The following is a 23,417-nucleotide window of genomic DNA, read 5'->3' on the forward strand; positions in this document are numbered from 1 at the left end:
GTAAAAACTTAAAGAAGAGATGACTATAGCTGCCAGTCTTTGGGGTATGCGGGGAAATCAGGTGTACCAACAAAGCAGCTGACATTTCTAATTCCTAACTGGTAAAGCTTTACCTGGGAGCTTATTTTTTCCTTATAATACATTCCTTTCTTTTACTGTTGCTCAAGCCTTCAGATGACAAAATTTTCTTCGATCTTCAGTGATTCTCTAGGTCTACCTTTACATAATTTCTCTCTGGTTAATGCTCCTGGCTATTTGTAGAGATCAACAGGTGTATCTCCATGCTTTTCTACCACTAGATGTTGACTAATGCACTAATTGTAGCTAGAAATTCATTAAATTCAAGACTGCAGATTAAATAACCTATACTAGCTCTTCCTTTATTATTTCTATGAATTATAGCACAATCAGAATCATTTTTCAGTTTCAAAAATATCCCTTTTAGTTCTGTTATTAAACACTCACTCCTTTGTCAACTCCCATGCAATATTTTCCTCTGTGATATCCATCTTCCCCTACATGATATTGTCTTTTCCTTACCTAATTATTTTTCCTTTTATCTTTCTCTACCCTCTTGCTATCTTGGTAAACTCCACAAATAGCTGGACACGGCATCATGTCTTTTGCTGGCTTTTTAACAGTTTGTCTTTAAAAGATGCCACATGTGCATCCAAGAAGGAATTCTGTTTAATCTGAGATCTGAGTGCACAAGGCAGAGACCTTCCTGAAGCAGGAGGGTGAAAACTGCTAGCTGCGGATGGCTTGGCAGCTGCATTAGTCAGCTTCTGGAAAATGTTCCAGACCCCTTGTTGTGAAACAATGCTGTTGGTCTTCCAATTCTCTTCCTCTTCCCCTATATGACAGCCGCAAAACCTGCTATTTACATAACCTGGCTAGGAATCACAGAATCCTAGAATTTTAAAGATTGCAAGAGACCCTAGAGATTATGAAATCCAACACTCTCTCTTGGCACATAGGGAAAATGAGATAAGATGGGCTAAATGATTTCCCATGGTCAGTCACAGATCCCATTAATGACAGAGCTGAGGTTAGAACCCAGTTCTCCTGACCTCCAAGTCAATGCTCTTTAATATAAAAGGAAGACAACAAATCAGTTCTAAGTAAAAGGAGACAAGAAGAGATCTAACTTTTTAAAATGAAAAGAGACTAAAGAGCTTAAAAAGAAATAAGCTTTTCTAAAAAAAAAAGATAAAACTGATTGCACAGAAGATCCACAACACCTACTTACTATACCAATTACCTTACACAGATCAGTTACTAACATATTGTCCACATCCCTCAGTGCTCCAAAAATGGAGGGGGGGGGAAGCAAATGTATATTCTAGCTAACAATTAACAGAACTTCATCCTGAGTTTAAAGGGTAAAAAAAAATCAAACACATTTCAGGCCCTTTACATTCTCATTGCATAATAGCTTTTTAGGGTAACATCTTATGCACTTAAAGTGAATATTCCATCATGGTGACCTATAACTTATGTCTGCAAGTAATTGTAAGCAGCTGATTCTAATATTACAGTGTTTAATGTGAAGGGAGGTTAAGACTGGGTTTGTGCACAATCAGGTTAAGATTGGATGCAACAGCAGAAAATCCATACATATGTTGGAAAATTCTGAAAAATGCCCATAGTCACAACCTGATTAGGCTTCACATTTTTGCATGGTTTGTCAAAGCAGCTCAGTGAAATCAGATCAAGATGGAGAATGGGATAAAGTGATTTTCTTTTCTGTTTTTCCATTAATCACCATGACTCAGGGAAGCAAAGACCTTCTTCCCCTTCTCTCCTGAGGCAAGAAGGGACACTTATTTAGCAATTATGCTGATTCAAATCAGTTGCTGCTTAAGTTTCAAAATTTATTTCTATTTTTCCTGTAATATTTTTGCATCTGTGTGACACTTTGGGTTATTACTCTCCAGTGCAATTTGCATTAAAGCAAGCTAATCTGTGCATAATTTGCAAAATAGCAATAACCACTTTTAAGATGTTTGACATTTTCCTTCATTTGGACCATCTCAGTATTTGTGTTACTGTCCAGAAACTGTAGTGATGTAACATTTTTTAAAATGAGGACAGAAAACTCCTTCAAAGAAAATGAAAGATAAGACATGGATATAAACTCTGGGGTTAAAAAAAAATCAAGGCAAAAGCCTTGAACTTGGTCAACTCATTTACTTAAAAAAAAAACAACCATTAGCTGTCTGCTCAGGACTCTCATTTTGGTTGCATTTAAACTGCTAGCAGAGTAGTGTCAGATTATTTTTCAATTTAGATAGTGTACCGCTAATACCAGTGCAGACAAACATCTCAAGTTTTCAATGAATGTTACAGCTCAATAACCTGTTGTCTAACAGTCTATAAGACTGAATTAAGATGAAGTCTGTAACATAACAACACACTTTATTTGAACATAAGCATATTTGCTTTAAAAGCCTTTTTGGTGAGTGATTCTTATTATTAATATGGACCACAATGGGGTGCAGAGCTGCCGAGGGAGGAAGAGAGATGTTATATAAACAACATACCACAATGCAAGCCTTTATTCTCAATACCTGAATACTTTACATTTGTTTTCAGGCTCAAGGCTGCAGGTTAAATATCCTCAGCATTGCAAGAGGTAGCTTATTCATTTTATAAAAAAAATTTTTATATTCTGAATGAAAGCCACCCAATTTATCTGAACAACACCATCCTTTTGAGTATAAGAAACAGACGAATAAAGTTTGTTTCCATTGACCAAACAAGGAACTCTAATTGAATAGCAAAACCACCAAATACAAGAGAGATTCCGGATCTGGATCTAATAGGACCTCACAACCTATGTTGGCATCTCCCTTAAAAAAAATAAATATAGAGTTTTCCATGGATTATAGATATTTTATATAAAGGCAGTGTAAAAACAAAAACAAAACACTAGAAACAAATATCCTCTAGGTTCAATGCTACAAATAGATTAGATGAGCTTTTTTTTTCTCCTGATCCACTTGCCCTTCCCAGTATGGAGCCAGCATATTAATGATACAGCTGATGGCAAGGACCACTGGTTGTTCCAGTATCACTACTGAGCTTAATGCCAAATTTTTACTTCCTTCTTACTAAACAGCTCATTTTTTTAGAGTTCTTATTGGACCCTGTGGTAATTTATATAGTTACTAATCAACACATGGACACATATATACAAGAAATAGGCTAATTCTAAAAATCTTTTTTAAAAAAGCATATTAACAGCAAATGCATAGTTTTATAAATATTCAGCTGATGATGATAGGGAATATTCCCAGATTACATAAACCTCATTAATTTAATAGCTTAATTTTAGTCATATCCTCATGAATAATAGCCACCAAATCCAAGTTTAGTTAGAATCTATTTTCTTGGAAACCTTAAGGCTTTTCATAAACTTTACCTTGCACTTTCAAGATATATTAATGCTATATTAGATGAAGAAGGTTCTTTCCTGAAAGGTGAATTCTTCACAGATCAAAAAACAATTGTTCTTATTTAGATACATTCATAGGCCTTTTCACAGATTTCCTAATTTAACAACCATTTGTAGTAGATAACACAAGTATTATTATCTCCAATTGATAGATGAGATAACTGAAACTCAGAGAAATTAAGTGCTACCACTGTCACATAGCTGATAAGAGTGAGAGGTAGGATTTGAACCTAAGTTCTCCTGACTACTTCTAACATTCAATCCACTATCCCATATTTCTTCTAATAAGTACTATACAGAACTTAACAACTAAACTATAATTAGAAAATATCTTTCATAGGCCCCTTACATTGGGGCAAACAAAATTAGAAGGAAAAAAATAACTTCATAAGACAGATGAAATTCATGGAATCTTACCTCCTGGACAATGCCTCATGGCCATTTTACACCTTCTAGATTCAGCAATGGTTGGACATGGTATTGTATCTTTTGCTGGCTTCTTAACAATTTGCCGTGTTCTTGTTTCCAGACCCCATTTAAATCCACATGTTCGGTTGTTTCTGCTACAAGTTCCCCACTCACTCCAGGGACCCACTTCACATCCTTCTGTTGAGACAAAGACAAGCAACAACTTGACACAGACTGACCCTATACCATCTACTTAAATAAAGATACTTCTCCTCCTCCCCCAGCACACACACACAAGTTAACCCTATATATGTAAATATGTGTGTATATATATGTATACAACATGTGTGTATACACATATACATATATAAACACCCAATTATATGTGTGCATATGCTTCCCTGGGTAAACATACTGTCCCACAATTTTGAGAAGGTTCTTGCCCCCAGTGGTAAGCCTTCCATCTTTCTTTACACAATTTTTCAGTGAAATAAAGGCTTCTCAGGTTTTATCTGAAGAGGCTGAAAGACTTTTACAGTACATATTATCCAATCCAATAAACATTTCTTAAGCACCTACTATGTGCCAGGCACAGTGTGTATCATCCCAAAGTTCATGATATAATCCAAAAAAAGAAAATCAAGAGAAAAAATTTACTTTATTTCTGATTGAATTAAAATTCCTAAATCAAAATCTAGCAATCAGTTCATCTCTAAATTTCAACTGTAGAATATAATAATTCTGAATATCTCAATGAAATTTTAAGAATTCATATAATGATCATTAATGAATAGAAATGCATGGGAAGTTTGCATTACAAATTTCTCACCCAAAGGATTTAAATATATTGAAAGATGAAGAAGATAAAGTGAAGTATTTATTTATTCATTCAGTATGGGTTTATTAAAGCACTGTTCTAGTTCTTGGGTAAACAAAGATTAAGAAAAAAAAAAGAAATAGTCTTTGCTCTCCAGAAGCTTATATTCCACTGGAAGGCTTGATGCATGTCACCTAATGTGGGTACAACCAACCATAGTTTGTACATTTAATGCAAGTGCAATTTTCGTGCAGCTGAATTTTCGTAGTAGTAGAATAACAAAAGTTTTGAAATTTATGGTCCTAATGAAGAGTGCTTAACTGACGTGAAACTACTTGAAAATCTTAAGGGAAAACACAAGTAAAAAGGTACCTCTCTGGGAACACTTGATATTATTTTATTAATCTAAAAAGAAATAGATATATTAATTAGGTAATAAACTTTTGCTGACACATGTTCATTTCAATAAGTAAACATGCCAATACTAGCTATTAGCAGAACAAAAATGCTTGAGAATATTCATCTTAATAATTCAGTAAATCAACACATGATTCATTGATTTTAGCTTTAATTAACAATGTAGTTCAAGTAGACAATGGGAAATCAATCCAAAAAGTTTTGCAAAGACACAAGTGTTAAAAGGGGCTACAGTTTTAGAGGAAATTAAAGACCACTCACCCACGCATTCCATGGTTTCATCTAATGATGCAAAACCATCAGGACACTCATGAAAGCAGCGGCCTCTATGCAAGTAAAAGCCCACTTTGCACTTCGTACAAAAGTCTTTGCTAAAGCAAGAGTCACAGTTTTCTATTCTGCATCCTAAATTTTTTTTAAGAGAAAGAGAAATTCAAGTAAGAAACACTTCATTTAAAAATATTCACCCTCTCCCCAAATCATTATCCCCACAGAAATATTAATGGCCAAAATTGCCATTCTTCCTTGTCCACAGATATTAATATTGCCCCTTTCAAATCATTCTCACCCCCTACAGCTTATCACCACAACAATAAAAAGAGAAGCAATGAGTAGCTGGTCTCTGAACATATTATAGCTACATGAGGATGTTCAGAACTTTGTGTGAAGTCTTCAAGTAGTATTAAGTTTAAAAAATTAAGAATTTGGATTAATTTTGTGATTAAAACTAAAAGGTCAGAGAACCTTAAATGAGATCATAACATAGCTACACATGCAGACATAATTGGTATAACTGCTGGCTATCCATCAAAGATAAAAAAAAAAAAAAGAACAGGTCATTCAACAAATTAATTCAGTTTCCCCAGACCGCAGAGATTCCTCTGAAACTCAATGCAGAAAACACAGAAAGAAGATTGTCCTTAATGATTCTACGTTGATTTGATAATTATGTGACCAACCTAATTCTTATTAGACCTTATTATTTTCACTAATTGCTTGGGTCATTGGCAAAAACAAACAAAAATTTGCAGTGATTTTACAGGGAATTTTTTTTCTAAATTACCTTTGGCAAGGGACAAAGAATGAAGGCATGAAGGTTTATTATTAGGCTGAAAGCAGGGCATGATGGATGGACTAATCCTTCTATTAACTGTTATATTACTGCTTACATATCAATTTGCTTCAGTGTTCCTGTGACACATTCAATGACCATCTCAGTGCAATGCCAACATTGAATTTGATATGTTAAAGTAACAAAAGAATCAGAAGGCAAAGAACCTGATAGGAAAGACAAAAATAAAACCTGAAATTCAAGTGCAGATTTTTAAAGTTTATTCTGAAAATATAGTTAATGAGTACCTGAAACTAAATAGAATATGTCAAAAAAATTATAGACTATCTTATAATAGAAAATATAGCTGGTTCTTCATACCACCTAAGTATCAAGAGGCCATACCTCTACTTCTTGATACCTGTTTGACCTTGGACAAATTACTTAACTTCCCTTAGTTTCAGTTACCTCATCTATAAAATCAAGGGATGCAGCTCCTGACAGAAAAGCAATGCATTCAATACGGCAAATGAAATATACATTTTTGGATGTGGTCAATGTGAGAATTTGTTTTTCTTGACTGAATATTTGTTACACAAATTTTTGCTTCTGTATGGGGGAGAAGAGAGGATGGAGAGAGAAAATACTTATTAAATGGGGAAAAGATTTTAAAATCTAATAAAATGAGTGTTGGACTAGATGGCCTATGACAGCTCTCTCAACTTTAATATATGATATTGTAGTCCTATAATCCTTACTGGGTCAGTTTGGGGAAATAAGTAACCCCAAAGCAACAGTTAATGAAATAAACACTAAAAAATCATGTGCAAATGATGTACCACTAATTTAGGGAAAATTCAAAAGCACAGCAAGAATTCTTTAATGCATGAGTAGAAAATTTGAAATTCAAAATCTTGTGGAAGTGAATGTTGAAAACTAAAAATATATAAATTAATTAAAAAATTTTAAATTTTAAAAAAATTTGTAGAGATGGGAAAGTATGGTAGGCAGTTATTTTAGAATAATAATCATAATGATGCACTAAAAAAATTCTTTAATGCATAGGAAAATATAAAGTTTGTTTGAAATCATTACTCAATAACATGCATTTTAATAAGAATTTCATATGTGATCAGTTAACCTCTTAATTAGGTCATATCACATATTTTATTCACATAAAAAAGTTGGACTTTCTGTTGAATTTCAAGAAAAGTATTATTATTTAAAAAAAATTATAGCATCTGTACAAAATATTTAAAGGAATATAAGGGAAGAGATCAACCAAATCTTTAAATTAAAAATAATTAAGTTAGATACCTTATAAACCACCTGAAAAGTTTGACTCCTGTTTAAAATGTACCTTTGCAATAATAAAATTTTGTTGGGCATGTGAAATTATAGAAGTATATATTTGGAATTACTTTCATGAAATATTGTCCTGGTCATTATTAGTACTCATATTTTCCATTTCTTTTTTAATTTTTACCCCATCCTTTCAAATAAATTTACATAATGCAAAACCTCTTAAATACTATAGGCCTTTCAAAAATCTGAGTACACAATAAATTCATGTTGTTCAACTTATACTGTGTCTTTACTCCAGCAAGGCAATAATTTCATTCCTCCCTGATTCCACTTCTCACTACCCAAAGAAACTATCTATTCTTTCATCAAAGCTTACTCTCAGCTGAAGAACTCTGAGGATTTCCTGAGGAAATTAACCCTTTGTCTTTTTTTTTTAGTTTACTATTATTTTTATTGTTGCTATTGTTAGGCCAATGTTGACAATATATTTCATATATTAGTCTATATTTTATATTGCATGTCATATAACATGAGTCTATGTAGATATTTTTGAATCTTAGCTCTTATTATATTAGCTTTGTCTCCCAAGTTTGTTCCATCTACAAAATTGATAAATGGGACGTGTATGTCTTTCTGCTTATCTTTGCTAAAAAATGTAAAACAGCTTTTGACATTTAACACTTCCATAATATTTGAGTTCCAAATTTTCTCCCCATTTTGTCCTTCCCCTCACCCCAAGATGGCCTGCATTCTGAATACCTCTTCCCATAATCTGCCCTCCCTTCTATCTCCCCACCTTCTCTTATCCCCTTCCCCTTCTATTTTCCTGTAGGGCAAGATAGATTTCTATACCCCATTGCCTGCATATCTTATTTCACAGTTGCATGTGAAAACAATTTTTAACATTTGTTTTTAAAACTTTGGGTTCCAAATTTTCTCCCTTCCTCTCTCCCCACCCACCCTCATTGAGAAGGGGAGCCACTCAATACAGGTTATACATGTAATTATGCAAAATACTTCTATAGTAGTCATGTTCTGGAAAACTAACTATATTTCCCTTCATCCTATCCGCTCCCCCATTTTTTCTATTCTCTCTTTTGCCCATGTCCCTCCTCAGATGTGTTTGCTTCTGATTACCCTCTCCCCCAATCTGACATCCCCTCCACTCTCTTATCCCTTTCCCCTTATTTTCCTGTGGGGTAAGATACATTTCCATACCCAATTGACTGTGTATGGTATTCCCTCCCTAAGCTAAATCCAATGAGAATAAGATTCACTCTTTCCTTCTCACCTTCCCCCACTTCCCCTCCACTTTTCTTGTCTGTTTTATGTGAGATAATCTACTCCATTCTACCTTTCCCTTTCTCCTTCTCCCACTACAATCCTTTCTAACCCCTTAATTTTTATTCTACAGATATCACCCGCCCCTTCATCTTCAACTCACCCTGTGCCCTCTATGTATGTATCAGTCTATCTATACATGTATATTTTTCCCTCCAACTACCCTAATACAAAGGTCTCATGAGTTACAAATACCATCTTTCCATGAAGGAATGTAAACAGTTCAACCTTAATAAGTCCCTTATGATTTCTCTTTCCTATTTACCACTTCATGCTTCTCTTGAGTCTTGTATTTGAAAGTCAAATTTTCTATTCAGCTCTGGTCTTTTCATCAAGAATGCTTGAAAGTCCTCTAATTTCACTGAATGTCCATTTTTTCCCCTGAAGGATTATACTCAGTTTTGCTGAGTAGGTGATTGTTGGTTGTAATCCTATCTCCTTTAACCTCTGGAATATTATATCCCAAGTCTTTTGATCCCTTAATGTAGAAGCTGCTAAACATTGTGTTATCCTGATCGGTTTTCCACAATGCTTGCACTGGTTCTTTCTGCCTGCTTACAATATTTTCTCCTTGACCTGGGAACTCTGCAATTTGGCTACAATATTCCTAAGAGTTTTCCTTTGGGAGGTCACCAGGAGGTCATCAGTGGATTCTTTCCATTTCTATTTTACCCTATGGTTCTAAAATATCAGGGCAGTTTTCCTCGATAATTTCTTGAAAGATGATGTCTAGGCTCTTTTTTTGATCATGGCTTTCAGATAGTCCAGTAATTTTTAAATTATCTCTCCTGGATCTATTTTCCAGGTCAGTTATTTTTCCAATGAGATATTTCATATTGTTTATTTTTTTATTTTTTTGGTTTTGTTTTACAGTGTCTTGATTTCTTATAAAGTCATTGGCTTCCATTTGCTCCCTTCTAATTTTTAAGGAAGTATTTTCTTCAGTGAGCTTTTGGACTTCCTTTTCCATTTGGCCAATTCTGCTTTTTAAGGTATTCTTCTCCTCATTGGCTTTTTAGACCTCTTTTGCCATTTGGGTTAGGCTATTTTTTAAGGTGTTATTTTCTTCAGTTTATTTTGAGTCTCCTTTAGCAACTGTTGCCTTATTTTTCATGATTTTCTTGCATCACTCTCATTTCTCTTCCCAGTTTTTCCTCTACTTCTCTTACTTGCTTCTCAAAATCCTTTTGAGCACTTCCATGGCCTGGGAGTGATTCATACTTTTCTTGGATGCTTTGGATGTAGAAGCTTTGGCTTTGTTGTCTTCTTCTGATAGTATGTTTTGATCTTCTTTGTCATCAAAGAAAGATTCTATGGTCTGATTTTTTTTGCACAGTTTGCTCATGTTCCCAGCCAATTCCTTGAGTTTTGAACTCTTTGTTAAGGTAAGGGTCTGCTTCCAGTGTGCAGAATGTACTGTCTCAAGCTTTGGGGGTTTTGTGTGGCTGTTTTCAGAGATACTTCTAGAAACCTGTAAATTTTCAATTCTTCCAAGGTGGTACAATCAAGGGTGAGGTGTTTACTCCTTTCCTGGCCTGTACTCTGGTCTATTAGTAACCACAAGCACTCTTTTCTACCTTGGAACTGTGAGGAGGGTTTCCTCTCTATTTCCACTTCAAGCTCCACCATGCCAGCACTCCTCCTCACCCCAGGACCTCCATCCAGAACTTTGACCCAGATCCAAGCAAGGGCAAAGCAAAAGATTCCTGCCTCAGCACCAACAAAGAGATCCCTGCAATCCCCACCACCCAATCAGTCACTCAATTCCCCCTCAGTCTGTGGGCCGAGAACTTTGGAAGCAGCCACTATCCCACGGCAGTGCCAGGACTGGGGCTAGGACTAAGCTTCTCTCTCACCACACTCACAGACTTTTCCTACTGACCTTTTTAAGTTATCTTTAGCATTTTTGGTTGATAAGTCTAGAAACCACCACAGCTGCCTGTGATTCAGTCCCCTGAGGCCTAGTCTTTGCCTGTGGACCATGCTGAACTGCATTCCTCTCCCAGCCTGGCACAATAGACTTTTCCAATCAACCATCTAGGTTGTGTTGGGCTGGAAATTTGTTTTACTCTGTCCTTTTGTGGGTTCTGCTGCTCTAGAATTTGTTTAGAGTCATTTTTGCAGGTATTTAGAGGGCTTTGTGGGAGAGCTCAAGCAAGTCACTGCTTTCACACCACCATCTTGGCTGTGGCCCTCCCTAAACCCTTTATCTTTAAGCTTACTTTTCTTCCCCTTCTCTTCAGGGCACAAGACTCCTGAACATCATTCCTCATTCTCTCCTCAATTCCCCTAGTCTCTACTGAGGTGACCCTTCTCTATGTATGCTCTCGATCCCATTGCAGGAAAAATGATTTATTAGATTCTTCTTTTTCAGTTACCACACACCCAGGACTTGTGATGGGTCCATCCAAGCTTGTGTTTTGACTTCACATAAATTTCATTGAATGTTTATGGTTAACTCATATCAATCTCAATCTATACCTTATTTTCAAATTGCCCTCTTAGCTACTTTGCTTAACTGTGTATGTGTGGTTTGTATGCAGACACCCATGTCTAAATTGTATATAATGTAAAACTTCTACAGCCTGGACAACAGGGAGTCATGCCTCCTTTCTGGCTTGCTTTCCTCTACTGGACAATCTGAAAATTTCTTTCTAAAACTATTTCAGATTTTGGAGTTTGTTCTCGCAAACAATATCATCCATTCTTATCCTCTCCAACAGATTGCTTGTTCAACTGTCACCAAAAGCTTCAACCTCTTCCCCTTCAGATGGCTCCTTCCCAACTGCCTTCCAACACGTCCACCCACATCTTCCTTATACATAAAAAAAAGAAAAAATCTCCAGTGATTTCAATCATGACCTTGAGCTACTTTCTTCTCCACTCAGAGATGGTATAATGTGGTATATTCAAAAAGGAATTGAACTTGAAGTCAGAAAGAAAGGTGCAAATGCAGCCTCAGACATTTGAAGGAGGTGATAGCCTGGACAAGTCATTTACCTATCTGTGCCTCAGTTTCTTGATCTGTAAAAGTGGAAGATTGTACTCTATGGACTCTACAATCCCTGCTAGCTCTGAATCCATCATCCTTTGACCTTGCTTCTCCAGTGTTCTTTCTTGTTCTCCTATCTATTTGCCGTTCCTCGTCAATTTCCTTTGCTGGATCATCATCTATCTCATATCCCTAACACTGTTATCCAGGTGGTATCCTCAGCCCTCTTCTCTTCATATACTCTCTTGGTGACTTCATCAGCATCCTGGGCTTAATTATTACCTCTCTGCAGCTGACTCACATATCCAACCCTAAACTCCCCCTCTGAGATTTAAACCCACATAGCCAACTGCCTGTGGGTTATTTCAAAGTAGACTCCTGAGATGTCTCAAATTCAAGGTGTTAAAAACACAACTCATTATCTATCCTCCCTTTCAAACATCACTATTTCTGTGGAAGGCACCATCATTATTCCAGTCCCTCAGGTTCATAACCTGATTCTCATCTTTGACTTCACACTTTCCCTCACCCCACATATGCAATCAGTTACCAAATCTTGCTGTTCTATCCTCCAAAACACGCATTGTACATGACCCCTTACCTCTACTCATAGTCTACACCCTAGTTCAAGTAGGCATCACTTCTTACCTACTCTACTGCAATAGCCTCCTAATTAGTCTCCCTGTCTCAAGTCTCTCCCCTCTCCAGTCTCTTTTTAACAGACAACAAAGTAAACTTTCTCAAGTGCAGACTTGACCATGCCACTCACTACTCTATACAAACTTTCAGTGAGTCCCTACAGTCAACAGAATCAAATAGCCTACTCTCTGAAGCATTTGAAGTCCTTCCCAATGTGGTTCCAAGCTATCTCTCAAAGCTCATTATAGATTATTCTTCATCCTGCACTTTGTAATCTACTCTCAGTGTCCTCCTCTCTGTTCCTCACAGAAAGGCCTCCACTATCTACTCTTTTCCTTCAAGATACAACTTGACACTATCTTCCACATACAGCTTATTCAAGCTCACCTCTCCAATTGCTAATGCCCTGCCTCCCAAGCTACCTTGTTATTGTTCTCTTTATATTTATTCTGTATATACTTAGATATGTAATTGTCTCCTCTGTTAGAATGCAGTTCCCTTGAGAGCAATGATCATTCCATTCATTGTCATTATACTCCCAGTGCCTGGCATATGGCAAGTGAATAATAAATTTTGGAGACTGACAGCTATTCTTCAGATTTTTTTTCATGAGTCCTGTGTTTTCAATGTATAGGGAACTCCCAAGAAGAATATCCCTTCTCCTAATGCAGATCAATATGTGCTCTACAATGTACAATCTGCCTTTGCCTCATAATAAGCTCTTCTGATAAAATAATTTAATATTTATCTTCAAAACTTCAGTCAAGTTGACAAAGTCATTCTACTGTGAAATACTTTCAAATTATCTGTTTTAGTTCTCTCCCAATGATCAGGAGGAAAGGAAAGATATGCTTCAGCATTTACTCCCAAGCCTATACAGACATCATTATCTAAACTACAGATTTGTTTACTCATAATCAAAAGCTTCCTTGACTTCTCTTCTAAAATGCTCTTATCTGAGATTGCCTATCAGTGATAATTGTTTTTCCTTGTCAGAGATCTCACAGGAGTCAATTTGATCATTTAAATGGATGAATAGATCTTGCACTTCCTAAAAAATAATAATCCCTCCAAAGAGTTTATTCATCATTGATCATTAACAGAAAAAGAGGTGTGTCCTTTAACTTAGTGTGGTCTGACTTTGTCTGTTTTGGCTCAATCCAGGAAATAAAATATTAGTTAAATGCTGGAATATCTGGCAATGTTTAAAACTATCCCAAGCTTCCCAAACTCCATTCTCAGCTTTGCAAGCAAGCAACAAAGCTTTATTAAATAATTGCTATGTAGCAGGTGCTGGAGATTAATAATAAAAATGAAAATATCTCCAGCCTCAAAGAGTTTATTATATTCCATTTAGGAGACAATGTATACATAGATATGTAAATAAAAGATTTATACAAAATAAAATAAAGTGATGGTGGAGGAGGTGATAAAAGTCAGAACAGACTTATTAAAGAAAGTGATGAGTTGAACCATGAAGGCAGGTAAGGAGTTCCAAAAAAAAAAAAGGTGAAGAAAAGAATGTTCCAGGTATTGGGGACAATATGTGAAAAGGCATGGAAAAGGGCAATGTAATGTTGTCAATGTAACGGAAATGTAGTGCAAAAAAATGAGGAAAGACTGGCATAATAGACTGATTTCTAGTCTTGGAGTCAGAAAAATTTGTGTGCAAAGCCTGCATCAGATACTTACTAGATTTGTGATCCTAGGCAATTGATTTAACCTCTCTGGGCTTCAGTTTCCTCATCTGTAAAATAATTAGGTTAAACTCAATAATCTCTAAGGTCCTTTTCAACTGTAGATCTATAAGCCAAAGAAGGGAAGCAATGTGTAATCAACCTGAAAAAATAAGCTGGAACAATAGTGTGGAGATTCTGAATGACTTTAAATACCAAACAAAAGAGTATGTATTTATTTGACAATAGGGAACCACTAAAGTTTCTTGAGATCAGGGATTTACATAGTCAGACATATACTTAAATATTAATTGGCAGCTGCATAGAAGATGGAATGGAAAAGGAAGAGACTTTGGTGGAGAGACCAATCAGCAGTGAAGAGATGATTACAATAGTCCAGCCTAGGGCAGCTAGGGATCTGAACTAGGGTGTTGTATTGTGAGTGGAGAAAAAGAAAAGATATTCATGAAGTTGTGAAAGTAAAACCCATAAGATCTGGTAGCTAATAAGCTGGAAGATGCCTGGGATAGCTGGGTAACTAGAAACAGGGAAGTCAGGTGAGGTAGGTTTAGGAAGATGTGGTCTGTTTTGGACACATTGATCACAACATAAACCAGTGCTGGCAGTTATCAATTTATAGCACTTGATTGTCAAAGAATTTGGGTTAGATTAACCAGGTTCTTATTTACTTAGAGCAGATGATGTACAAGAAGTAAAACAGGGTTCTACCCATTGCCCTCTTCCTGGTGTACTTTCTCAGCCTTGGGTCTTTTCAACAAATCCAGGACATAGGAAGCAAAACTCATTGGGAAAGAGTGCCTATTAAGACCCTACAATAATGACAGACACTGTGCTAAGAACTCTGCAAATATCATCTTATTTGATTCTCACAATAACTCTGAGAGGTATGTGCTATTATTACTCCCGTTTTGCAGTTAAGAAAACTGAGGCAGACAGAGGTTAAATGACTCACCCGAGGTTATACAACTACTAAATTGTCTGAGGCCAGATTTGATTCAGGTCTTCCTGACTTGAAGGCTCATAGCTATCTACTGTGCCACCTAACTTAACTATCCTTAGCCAATGATTTCCTCCTCTCTTTCCAGTTGATTTCATACTCCTTGTGTGATTCATTCAATGAGTCCCTTCCTCCTTATCATGGTCATCTACTGTCATCATTTTACATAAACCTGAGTCTCAAAGTTCACCACTGACTTGCTCGAGAAATCTAATGGTCTTTTCTTTGGCTATATTATACTATATTTCTCTCCTCTGTGTAACCTTTTTTGTCTGAAAATCAAGGTCAGAAGACTGAAATTTCAGTCCCAATTCCACTACTTATTCTGTTACCTGGGCCTCAGTAACCTCACCTATATTATCAGAATAATATATGCACTACCTACCAAAATAATTACCTTCACTTAATTTTTAAAAATCAATAATAGTGATTAATATATTCAAGATCAAGAGTGAATATAAAGTTCTGTTCAATAAAGAGTGGTAAAAGCTGGCTTGGTTCTACAGACAAAGAAGGCCATCCACCGACACTTGTAATGCAACTTACCTCCAGAGATATTTAATATCATGCTTATTATGTGCAAATCAGGGAGAGGCAGGCTTAGTATACCAAAGAGAGCTAGCTGGCTTTACAGTCTGGAAAACTTGTGTTTAAGTCTTGCCTTTGATACATATTGGCTGTGTGGCACTAGGGAATTCACTTAACCTCTCACTTATCCCAAGCAATCATCTAAGACTTTAAGATGTAGAGAAGGTGCTAATTTCTTGATGGAAATTCTTCACTGGGATCTCCTTACATGGATAAAGTTCACAGATCTGGTTATTTTGAAAAAAGAGAGAACTAGGCACTGTGCTAGCCTCTGGGGATTCAAAGAAAAAATTAAGCAGTCCCTTACCTGAAGGAATCAATATTCTATTGGTGGCTAGGTGATTATGAGTAAGTCATTTAAATTTCTCAGTTCCCCAGACAACTCTGCAAGATTGTCAGTTACAAATAGTTGTCAATCTGAGAAGGGAATTTCCATACTTGGAATTCCCCTACAAAGCTAAAATCACAGGTCCAGGCCAAATTAAAAAATGTTTCAAATATACTTCAATTCAGCCAGAGATCTATATTTCTCAAATGAAAATTTGGACCATTCCCAATGAAAAAAATTTTTTAAAAACCAAATGGATAAGAATTCTCATTATACAGACTTATTATACAGAATACTACGTATTCTAATGAGCAATCCAGAAGACTTTGCACCTTAGTTCACCTATCTGAACCAAATACTGCATACAGGAAATGAAATTGACCCAGAATTAAAAGGACGACAGTGGGCTAAATTGCCTTCAGGAAATTGTACAGTATTTCCAATGACTCCAAGATACCCTTATCCCCCAGAGGGGAGAGGGGTGAAGACCCATCTTATTAACACTCAGAGTTGTTCAGTGACTTTATATGGTTGCTAAATAAGAATTAATCCAATTTTCAAAGAACTAAAGTCATGAGTAACCAAAAGGCAATGGAGAAACACACATGATAGATGTTAGTAGAAAACATGCTCCAAAAAAGAAAAAGTGGCAAAGAGATCAAAGTGACCAGAAAGAGATGGGCCTGTGATGAAGCGAGAGTAGAGGCAAGGCTGTTTGCTCCATCAACATTAAAGCAAAGTCAATTGACCTAGAGGGTCCCCAGTGCATTGAATAGATTTCTGTAACAAATTTATGGTAGAACACAGACAAGAGTTAGGAAGAATGGGTATGAATGACCAAATTGTGATCTGCGGAGGAAGCACTCATATTAATAAGAAGTATAGGAACATATATATTATGGTTAATTAAAAACATGATTAGAAAAGGAAGAGAAAAAATACACTATATTTCCTAAATGGCCTATTGTTTACTCTTATGCTGTTTGGGATGGAAATTAGTTGACTAACCAATATTCATTAAGTGTACTTTATACTTAAACTTGGAATCCTATCTTAGTAGTAGAAGGAATAGTGATGGCTATGTAGTCTAACACTCTCATTAAAAAGAAGAGGAAACTGATATGGAAAGGTTAATTGACTTCCTCAAGATCATATAAATAGCTAGGATGTTAACCTAGGTCCTCTGACTCCAAATCTAAGAGTTCTTTTCCACTGTCCAAACTGACCGCCTTCAGAAAATATGTCCTGAATGCAAGAGTCACTAAGGGTGGGAGGGAATCACTCTGTAGCTGACGTGACTAGAGTAGTATTTCTTCACTTGGCCATTTGGCCTTTAGGCAAAGTCCAAAGAATTCTCACTCCCAAGCACAACAAAACTTGAATATGTTAGCAGGATAACTCAGAAGAGTCATTTTTCCTTTAAACCTAGAGTCATCTTTAAAGATCTCTCACACTGAAATCATGTAAATGTGCCGCTTTAAAGTATGATGATTTTAAAAAATTGTTTAGCTGTTTTGGGGCTTTTAACAATAACTTTAAATACTTGTTTATAATTCCTCCTCAAAAACTCACAATGGTTTATAAATAATCCTAAGAAGTTTAAAAAAAGCTTCACCAACATTCTGCATTTCTAACTACTCCCACATCAGTAGAAGCTAAATCTGGAAGCAAATGATATCTAAAAAATAGGCCAGGAAACTCATTCTGGCTGTTATGGCAGCCCAGCCTTAGGAGAATAGCAAGGGGCAAGAAGCCAAATCAACTGAGTGACCTTCCACGGCCATCTTGGGCCCAGGGCAAAGTATTTCTTATTTTTAGCTGAGGACAGAAGGAATCCTGAGCTCTAAGTCTGGAGATAACCCTATTTAGGAGAAAGATGTAGGTCACCTCACAGGATATGAGCTTTAAGGAAAGACAGTCTTAACCAGCCATGGAGAGGTCTATGAAATGGAATGAATTTCTTAAGGTCAAGTTAAAAAAAGTACACTTGGGGAGGGTGACATGAAATAAAATAGAGAATAAACACAGATCCAAGTGCATATAGCAGGTGCATAATAAAACTTCTTTGCTTTATATTTAATTTATTTAGGTCCAAGTATAACAGATTATGATTGAATTGATTGTAATAGGAAAATCAAATGAGAGATGAAAAATATGTAAAGCTTTGCATAACAGTGCAAATTATTCTCAAAAGAAGAATATAAGATGTATTGAGTCTCTCAACGTCAAGAAACTAATGAGTGTTTCCTGACTTCCAGAAGCATTTATATTTGGAGTGAGGAGACTTGGGTTACACTTCTAATTTTCTCACTAATCTTTTAGGATCTAGATTTAGGATCACAGATCTAGAACTGGATGAGAGCTCAGAGATCATCCAGTCAAACTCTCTCATTGTACAGATGAGGAAAATGAGGCCCAGATATCTTGCCCAAGGTCACATAACTAATAAGTATCTGAGTCAGAATTTGAACCCAGGCTTATTCACCAAACCAGTGACCTCTCCACTACATTATAATGGACAGGCCATAATTTCTCTATTTGTAGGTACCAGTATTGTTCTAAAGTTCAAATTAATTATTTAAAAAGGAGTAAATGGAAGGCATACTAGATAACCTTATCTATGTCAAAGGATGAGGCAGCTGGTGGCTCAGTGGATAGAGCACTGGGCCTGGAGTCAGGCAGACCAGAATTCAAATTCAGTGTCAGATACTTCCTAGCTGTGTAATCCTAGGCAAGTCACTTAAACTCTGATTGCTTGACAAAATGAATCTACTGGAGAAGGAAATGGCAAAACAGTCTAGTATCTTTGCCAAGAAAACCTCAAATGGTGTCATGAAGGGTTGAACATGACTGAAACAACTGAACAAACAACATGTCAAAGGATATTACCTAAACCATGGACTACTCAGTTTGCGGATAAACCCAAAGCTAATTTATACATCCTGAGTGAAAAACAGAACCTGGAAAGCCAATCAGATTCAGAGAGAAAATCAAAGCCCTGCTCCACACAAGGAGTTATTTATCATTTCATAAAATTCTTCAGTAGGTAGTACAGGTCCCTATATTTCAGATATTTTTACATCTCTCCAGAGGTCATCTTTTACTCCTTTAATTTCCTTTGTCCTTGAAAAAAGAGAATTAGAGTCAAACTACCCAAACTCTGAAACCCCTTCCCTCTTTTCTTGCGATAGTTAACTGGTTTGCCAGACTCAGACTTGTAATGTCTTTCCTAGCAGCTTTACTGTGGTGTTTAAATATTTATGTCTTGCCCACCCACACAAAATAATCTGAAGAGACATTAAGGCTCATAGAATAGCATGAGCTCAACAGCCGACAGCCAAACACACACACAGAGAACACTGGCTTTATGCCTCACCGATTCAAGCAATACACACTCAAAAGCTTTTTCACAAGCAATGAAGTTAGATGTCCTTTCTTGTTACAATTACAGTCCTGGAGGCTGAAGAATACACCCACCACCCATGTTTCTATGGTGGTCGGATCAGGATAAGGAGCTATAATCAGATAAAAATATCTATGACAAAAATTATTTTTAAATGTTGTTGAACAAATACAGCAATCACAGTAAACATTAGGGAGAAGAAACAGAAATTATTTTACATTGGAGTACACTAGAGACTACCTGGACAGAAAGAAGAAATGGATGAGAAGTCTGGCAAACAGACAAGAAGCCTGGGACAGAGGTGTAATAAAGCAGTAATGCAAGACTTCAATTATCTACACATCTGCTGGAGCACTGTATCTGCCAAAAAAAAAGAGTAGTTGAAAGCACTTGAGCTCAGAATGAGCTGAGGACTGTGAAGGGAACTAAGATCAATAAGAAGGGGAGATCTCTTAAAGCTATGTCGAGAGGGAAAAAAAAAAAAAGGAGTATCCAAGCAGAGATGGGCCCTTTGCTGGTGATGGATGAGATTAGGATAACGAACAACTTAGCAAGGCAGAGCTGCCAAACTTTGATTTTGCCTCCATTTTCTTGACCTTTATACTGGAAGTGATAGACCAAAAATGACTACCAGGAAGTTAAGGCTCAAGATACATAAGGAATAGTAAAAGAACACCTGGCTGACTTCGATGAATTTCAGTTACCTGCCCCAGAAGAAATACATCCTAAGTTTCTGGGAGATAAGATAGCTGTAATTGCAGAGCCACTGCAAGTCATAAGATAATTTGAAAGGAAGGAGGGAAGAAAAGAAGAATTTATTAAATGCCTACTATATCTCAGGCACTGTGCGAAGCACTTGACAAACATCTCATTTTACTTTCATAATAATCCTGGAAGGGAGGTGCTATTATTCTCCCACTTTACAGTTGAAGAAACTGGGGCAGGTGGAGGTGAAGTGACTTGCCCAGGGCCACAAGCTACAGTGTCTGAGGCCTCCCTCATCTGAAGTCAGTTCTTCCTGATTCTAAGTCCAGTGTTCTATCCACTGAGCCACCTAGCTGACTCCAGAGGAAAAGAAAATGGAAGTAGTATCACAAGATTGGAAAAAGACAATTTTTTCCTCAAATTTTACAAAAAGAGAGAGGAATAGAAATTTTATACTACAGGCCAGTTTCCATTCAATTCCTGAGAAAATTATAAAATGGATTATTGAAGAGATTGTTGATGAACATCTAGAAAGGGAAGAGATGATTTTCAAAAGCCAACATGACTTCATCAAGAACAAGTCAGTCATGACATATCACCTTTATCTCTCTTTTTTAACAGGTTTACTAAATCATTAGAATGCTGTGAACATAGTTTAATATATTTTAGCAAAGTTTTTGGTAAAGCATCTCACACTTTTCTTGTTGAGCATGTGGAGAGATGTGGAGTAGATGATGATGCAATCAAAGGCATTCAGAACTGGTTGGATGGATGGACTCAGAATAATTGTTTATATTACTATTTCAATGTCAATGGGGCAGAAGCTTTCCAGTGGAGGATCCTAGGGAATCCATGCTAGGGAATCTAGATCCTTGGGAATCTATCAGTGATTTGAATAAGGGCAAAAATGGCCTGATGATCAAATTTGCTGATGGTCTAAAACTGGAAGGAATATCTAACCTTGTGGATTACAGAGTCAGGATACAAATCATCTTGACAGCACTAGGCTGACAGTAATAAGATATAATTCAGGAAATATAAATTTCAAGTGTTAACACAAAGAATCAATTTCATAAGTATTAAAGTTAGACAATGGTTGTTCTGAAAAAGATCTGGCAGTTTTAGTGGATGTAGCTCAACACAAATCAGCCATGAGAAACATCAGTTAGCCAAAAAAAGGTAATACCATCTTGGGTTGTATTAAGACAGGCATGGCTTGTACAAGTAGAGAAGTGATAGCCCCACTGTAATCTGCCATTTCTAATTCTCATTTGGAGTACTGAGTTAAGTTCTAGCTGTCATGGTTTAAGAACACCAAATCAACTGTAAAGTGTTCAGGGGAGGGCAACCAAAGTGGTAAAAGGGCCTTAACTTCATGACATATGGGAATCAGTTGGGCATGTACAGCCCAGAGAAGAGAACACTCAGGATATTTATCATTAAGTATATGAAGGGCGTCATGCGGAAATGTTCTGTTTGGCTCCATGAATGATGGGTGGATGTTGCAATGGGGTCAATTTAGGCTTAATGTCAGGAAAAACTCCCAAACCACTGTAGCTATCCAAAAGCAGAAAGGCGGCAGATTCCTCTTCGGTATCCATTCTCACTCTCCTCCACCTTATGCCACTTCTTGGGTGTATTATAATGGGGATTCCCTCCATTTATCCATTAGATTAAAAAACTAAGGAAATTCCTTCTAACTCTCAAATTCTGAGATTTTGCAAAATATGTATTCTTGCATCAGATTTCAAAACTCCTTCCCATAATGTATCTCCCATCTGAATTTTAGTCTGTCTTTTTTTTTTTTGTATTTAAAGGGAGCAGAATAGCTCTAGAGAGATCATCACATTATTGTCAACCTCTTGGTAGAAGGGAAGGGAGAGGAAGAGATATTTTAAACACCTTTATGTTTCATTATCTGTGCTATACATTTTACAAATATCTCATTTGAAGGCAATCATCACTGCCAAGGATGGCGAAGATACAAAGTAGGGAGGGGGTATAGGGGATGAAGGGATTGGGGTAGTCTGCCTAGCCACACAGGGGGGAAATATTGGGTTCTCTGCTGCATATTACTCTGGGTCATCTCATAAACCTGGCTTAAATTCCAAGTGAACAAAACAAAAGAGAAATTGTTTAAATCAAGAAAAGCAACATTTTATAAGGCACGAGACTACAATGCAACATTGTGACCAAACAAATCTTCTGGCAAGAAATCAATAAGTATGTGGGATTGTGGGCTATAGCATTCAGCTATGGAACACCTTCCTTCTTTCACCTTCAAAATAGCTCCAATTCCCTTAAAACTAATTCCTAGGTAACAAGATAGGGGAGGGGAGGAGGGAAAAAGAAAACAGACAAAAATCACAAAATTCCTTTAGAGCCAAATACCACCATACAGACAGGGAATACTTGCCTTCTATAAGGCCAACAGCAATTTTTAATCTTATGGTAAAAAAAGAAAAAGAAAGAAAGAAAGGAAAAGGAGAAGAAAAAGGAGGAAGGATAGAAATGTAAGGGATGTCTGCCTTTAGAATGCATAGATGTCATAGAAACTGGGACTCAATTAAATTACAGCCAAAATCTGGGAATTACTGAACTTGTGAATATCATGAATTCAGAATACTGGAGATTAGACTAGCTAGGCAATGTGGTATAGTGCTATGGGTGAGGAGGAATCAGAAAGATCTTGCTTCAAATGCAATCTTTAACACTTACTGGTTTAGCGACAGTAGGCAAATCACCTACCACTCAGCCTCAGGGAATTGTAAGAGTGTTAGCAAGGGGGTGCAATCTGTATTTCTCATACCAACAATCACAGATCTCTAACTGATATGGATGATGTTTTGGTCAAGAACAAGAATTAAAAGATAAGGCTTTCTGAACTAATCAGCAGAATAATGCTCTTAAATGTTTGAACAATTATTCCAATTGTTAAAAAAATGGTGCAAATAAGCCAACTCTTACAATGCAATGTAGAAGTAATTATTACTTATTAGCATACTTACTTCATATTGATCGTATGTTCAAGATCAAATGGGAAAATACATCAAAACATTCCAATATTCCTGATAACTTCCATTGGAGGGGTAATTATGGCATCCTAGATCTTGATTCATTTTTAAACCATGTTGGTAAACACAGTTCATTAATATTTTCACAGAAAAAAAAACCATGAAAAGTTATTTTCCTATTGAAGCACACTCTCAAACTTCCATTTTTTTGCTTCCTCACAAAGAGCTATAAATATTTTTGTGCATCCCTAACCAGAG

At 36.4% G+C, this 23,417-nt stretch overlaps 1 protein-coding gene across 1 annotated transcript in view; it reads right to left on the reverse strand.

The window, feature by feature from the left end:
- RSPO2 (R-spondin 2) overlaps positions 1-23,417 on the reverse strand; it is a 259,264-nt gene that overhangs the window by 97,311 nt on the left and 138,536 nt on the right. The window contains exons 4-5 of the mRNA XM_020970219.2: positions 5,361-5,504; positions 3,875-4,063 (exon numbers count right to left, since the gene is read on the reverse strand). Coding sequence (XP_020825878.1) covers positions 3,875-4,063; positions 5,361-5,504 — 333 coding nt within the window. The remainder of the gene's footprint in view (positions 1-3,874; positions 4,064-5,360; positions 5,505-23,417) is intronic.

Source organism: Phascolarctos cinereus, unplaced genomic scaffold, assembly GCF_003287225.1.
Source record: "Phascolarctos cinereus isolate Bilbo 61053 unplaced genomic scaffold, phaCin_HiC Scaffold_4;HRSCAF=312, whole genome shotgun sequence".
In the NCBI taxonomy this organism is placed as follows: domain Eukaryota; kingdom Metazoa; phylum Chordata; class Mammalia; order Diprotodontia; family Phascolarctidae; genus Phascolarctos; species Phascolarctos cinereus.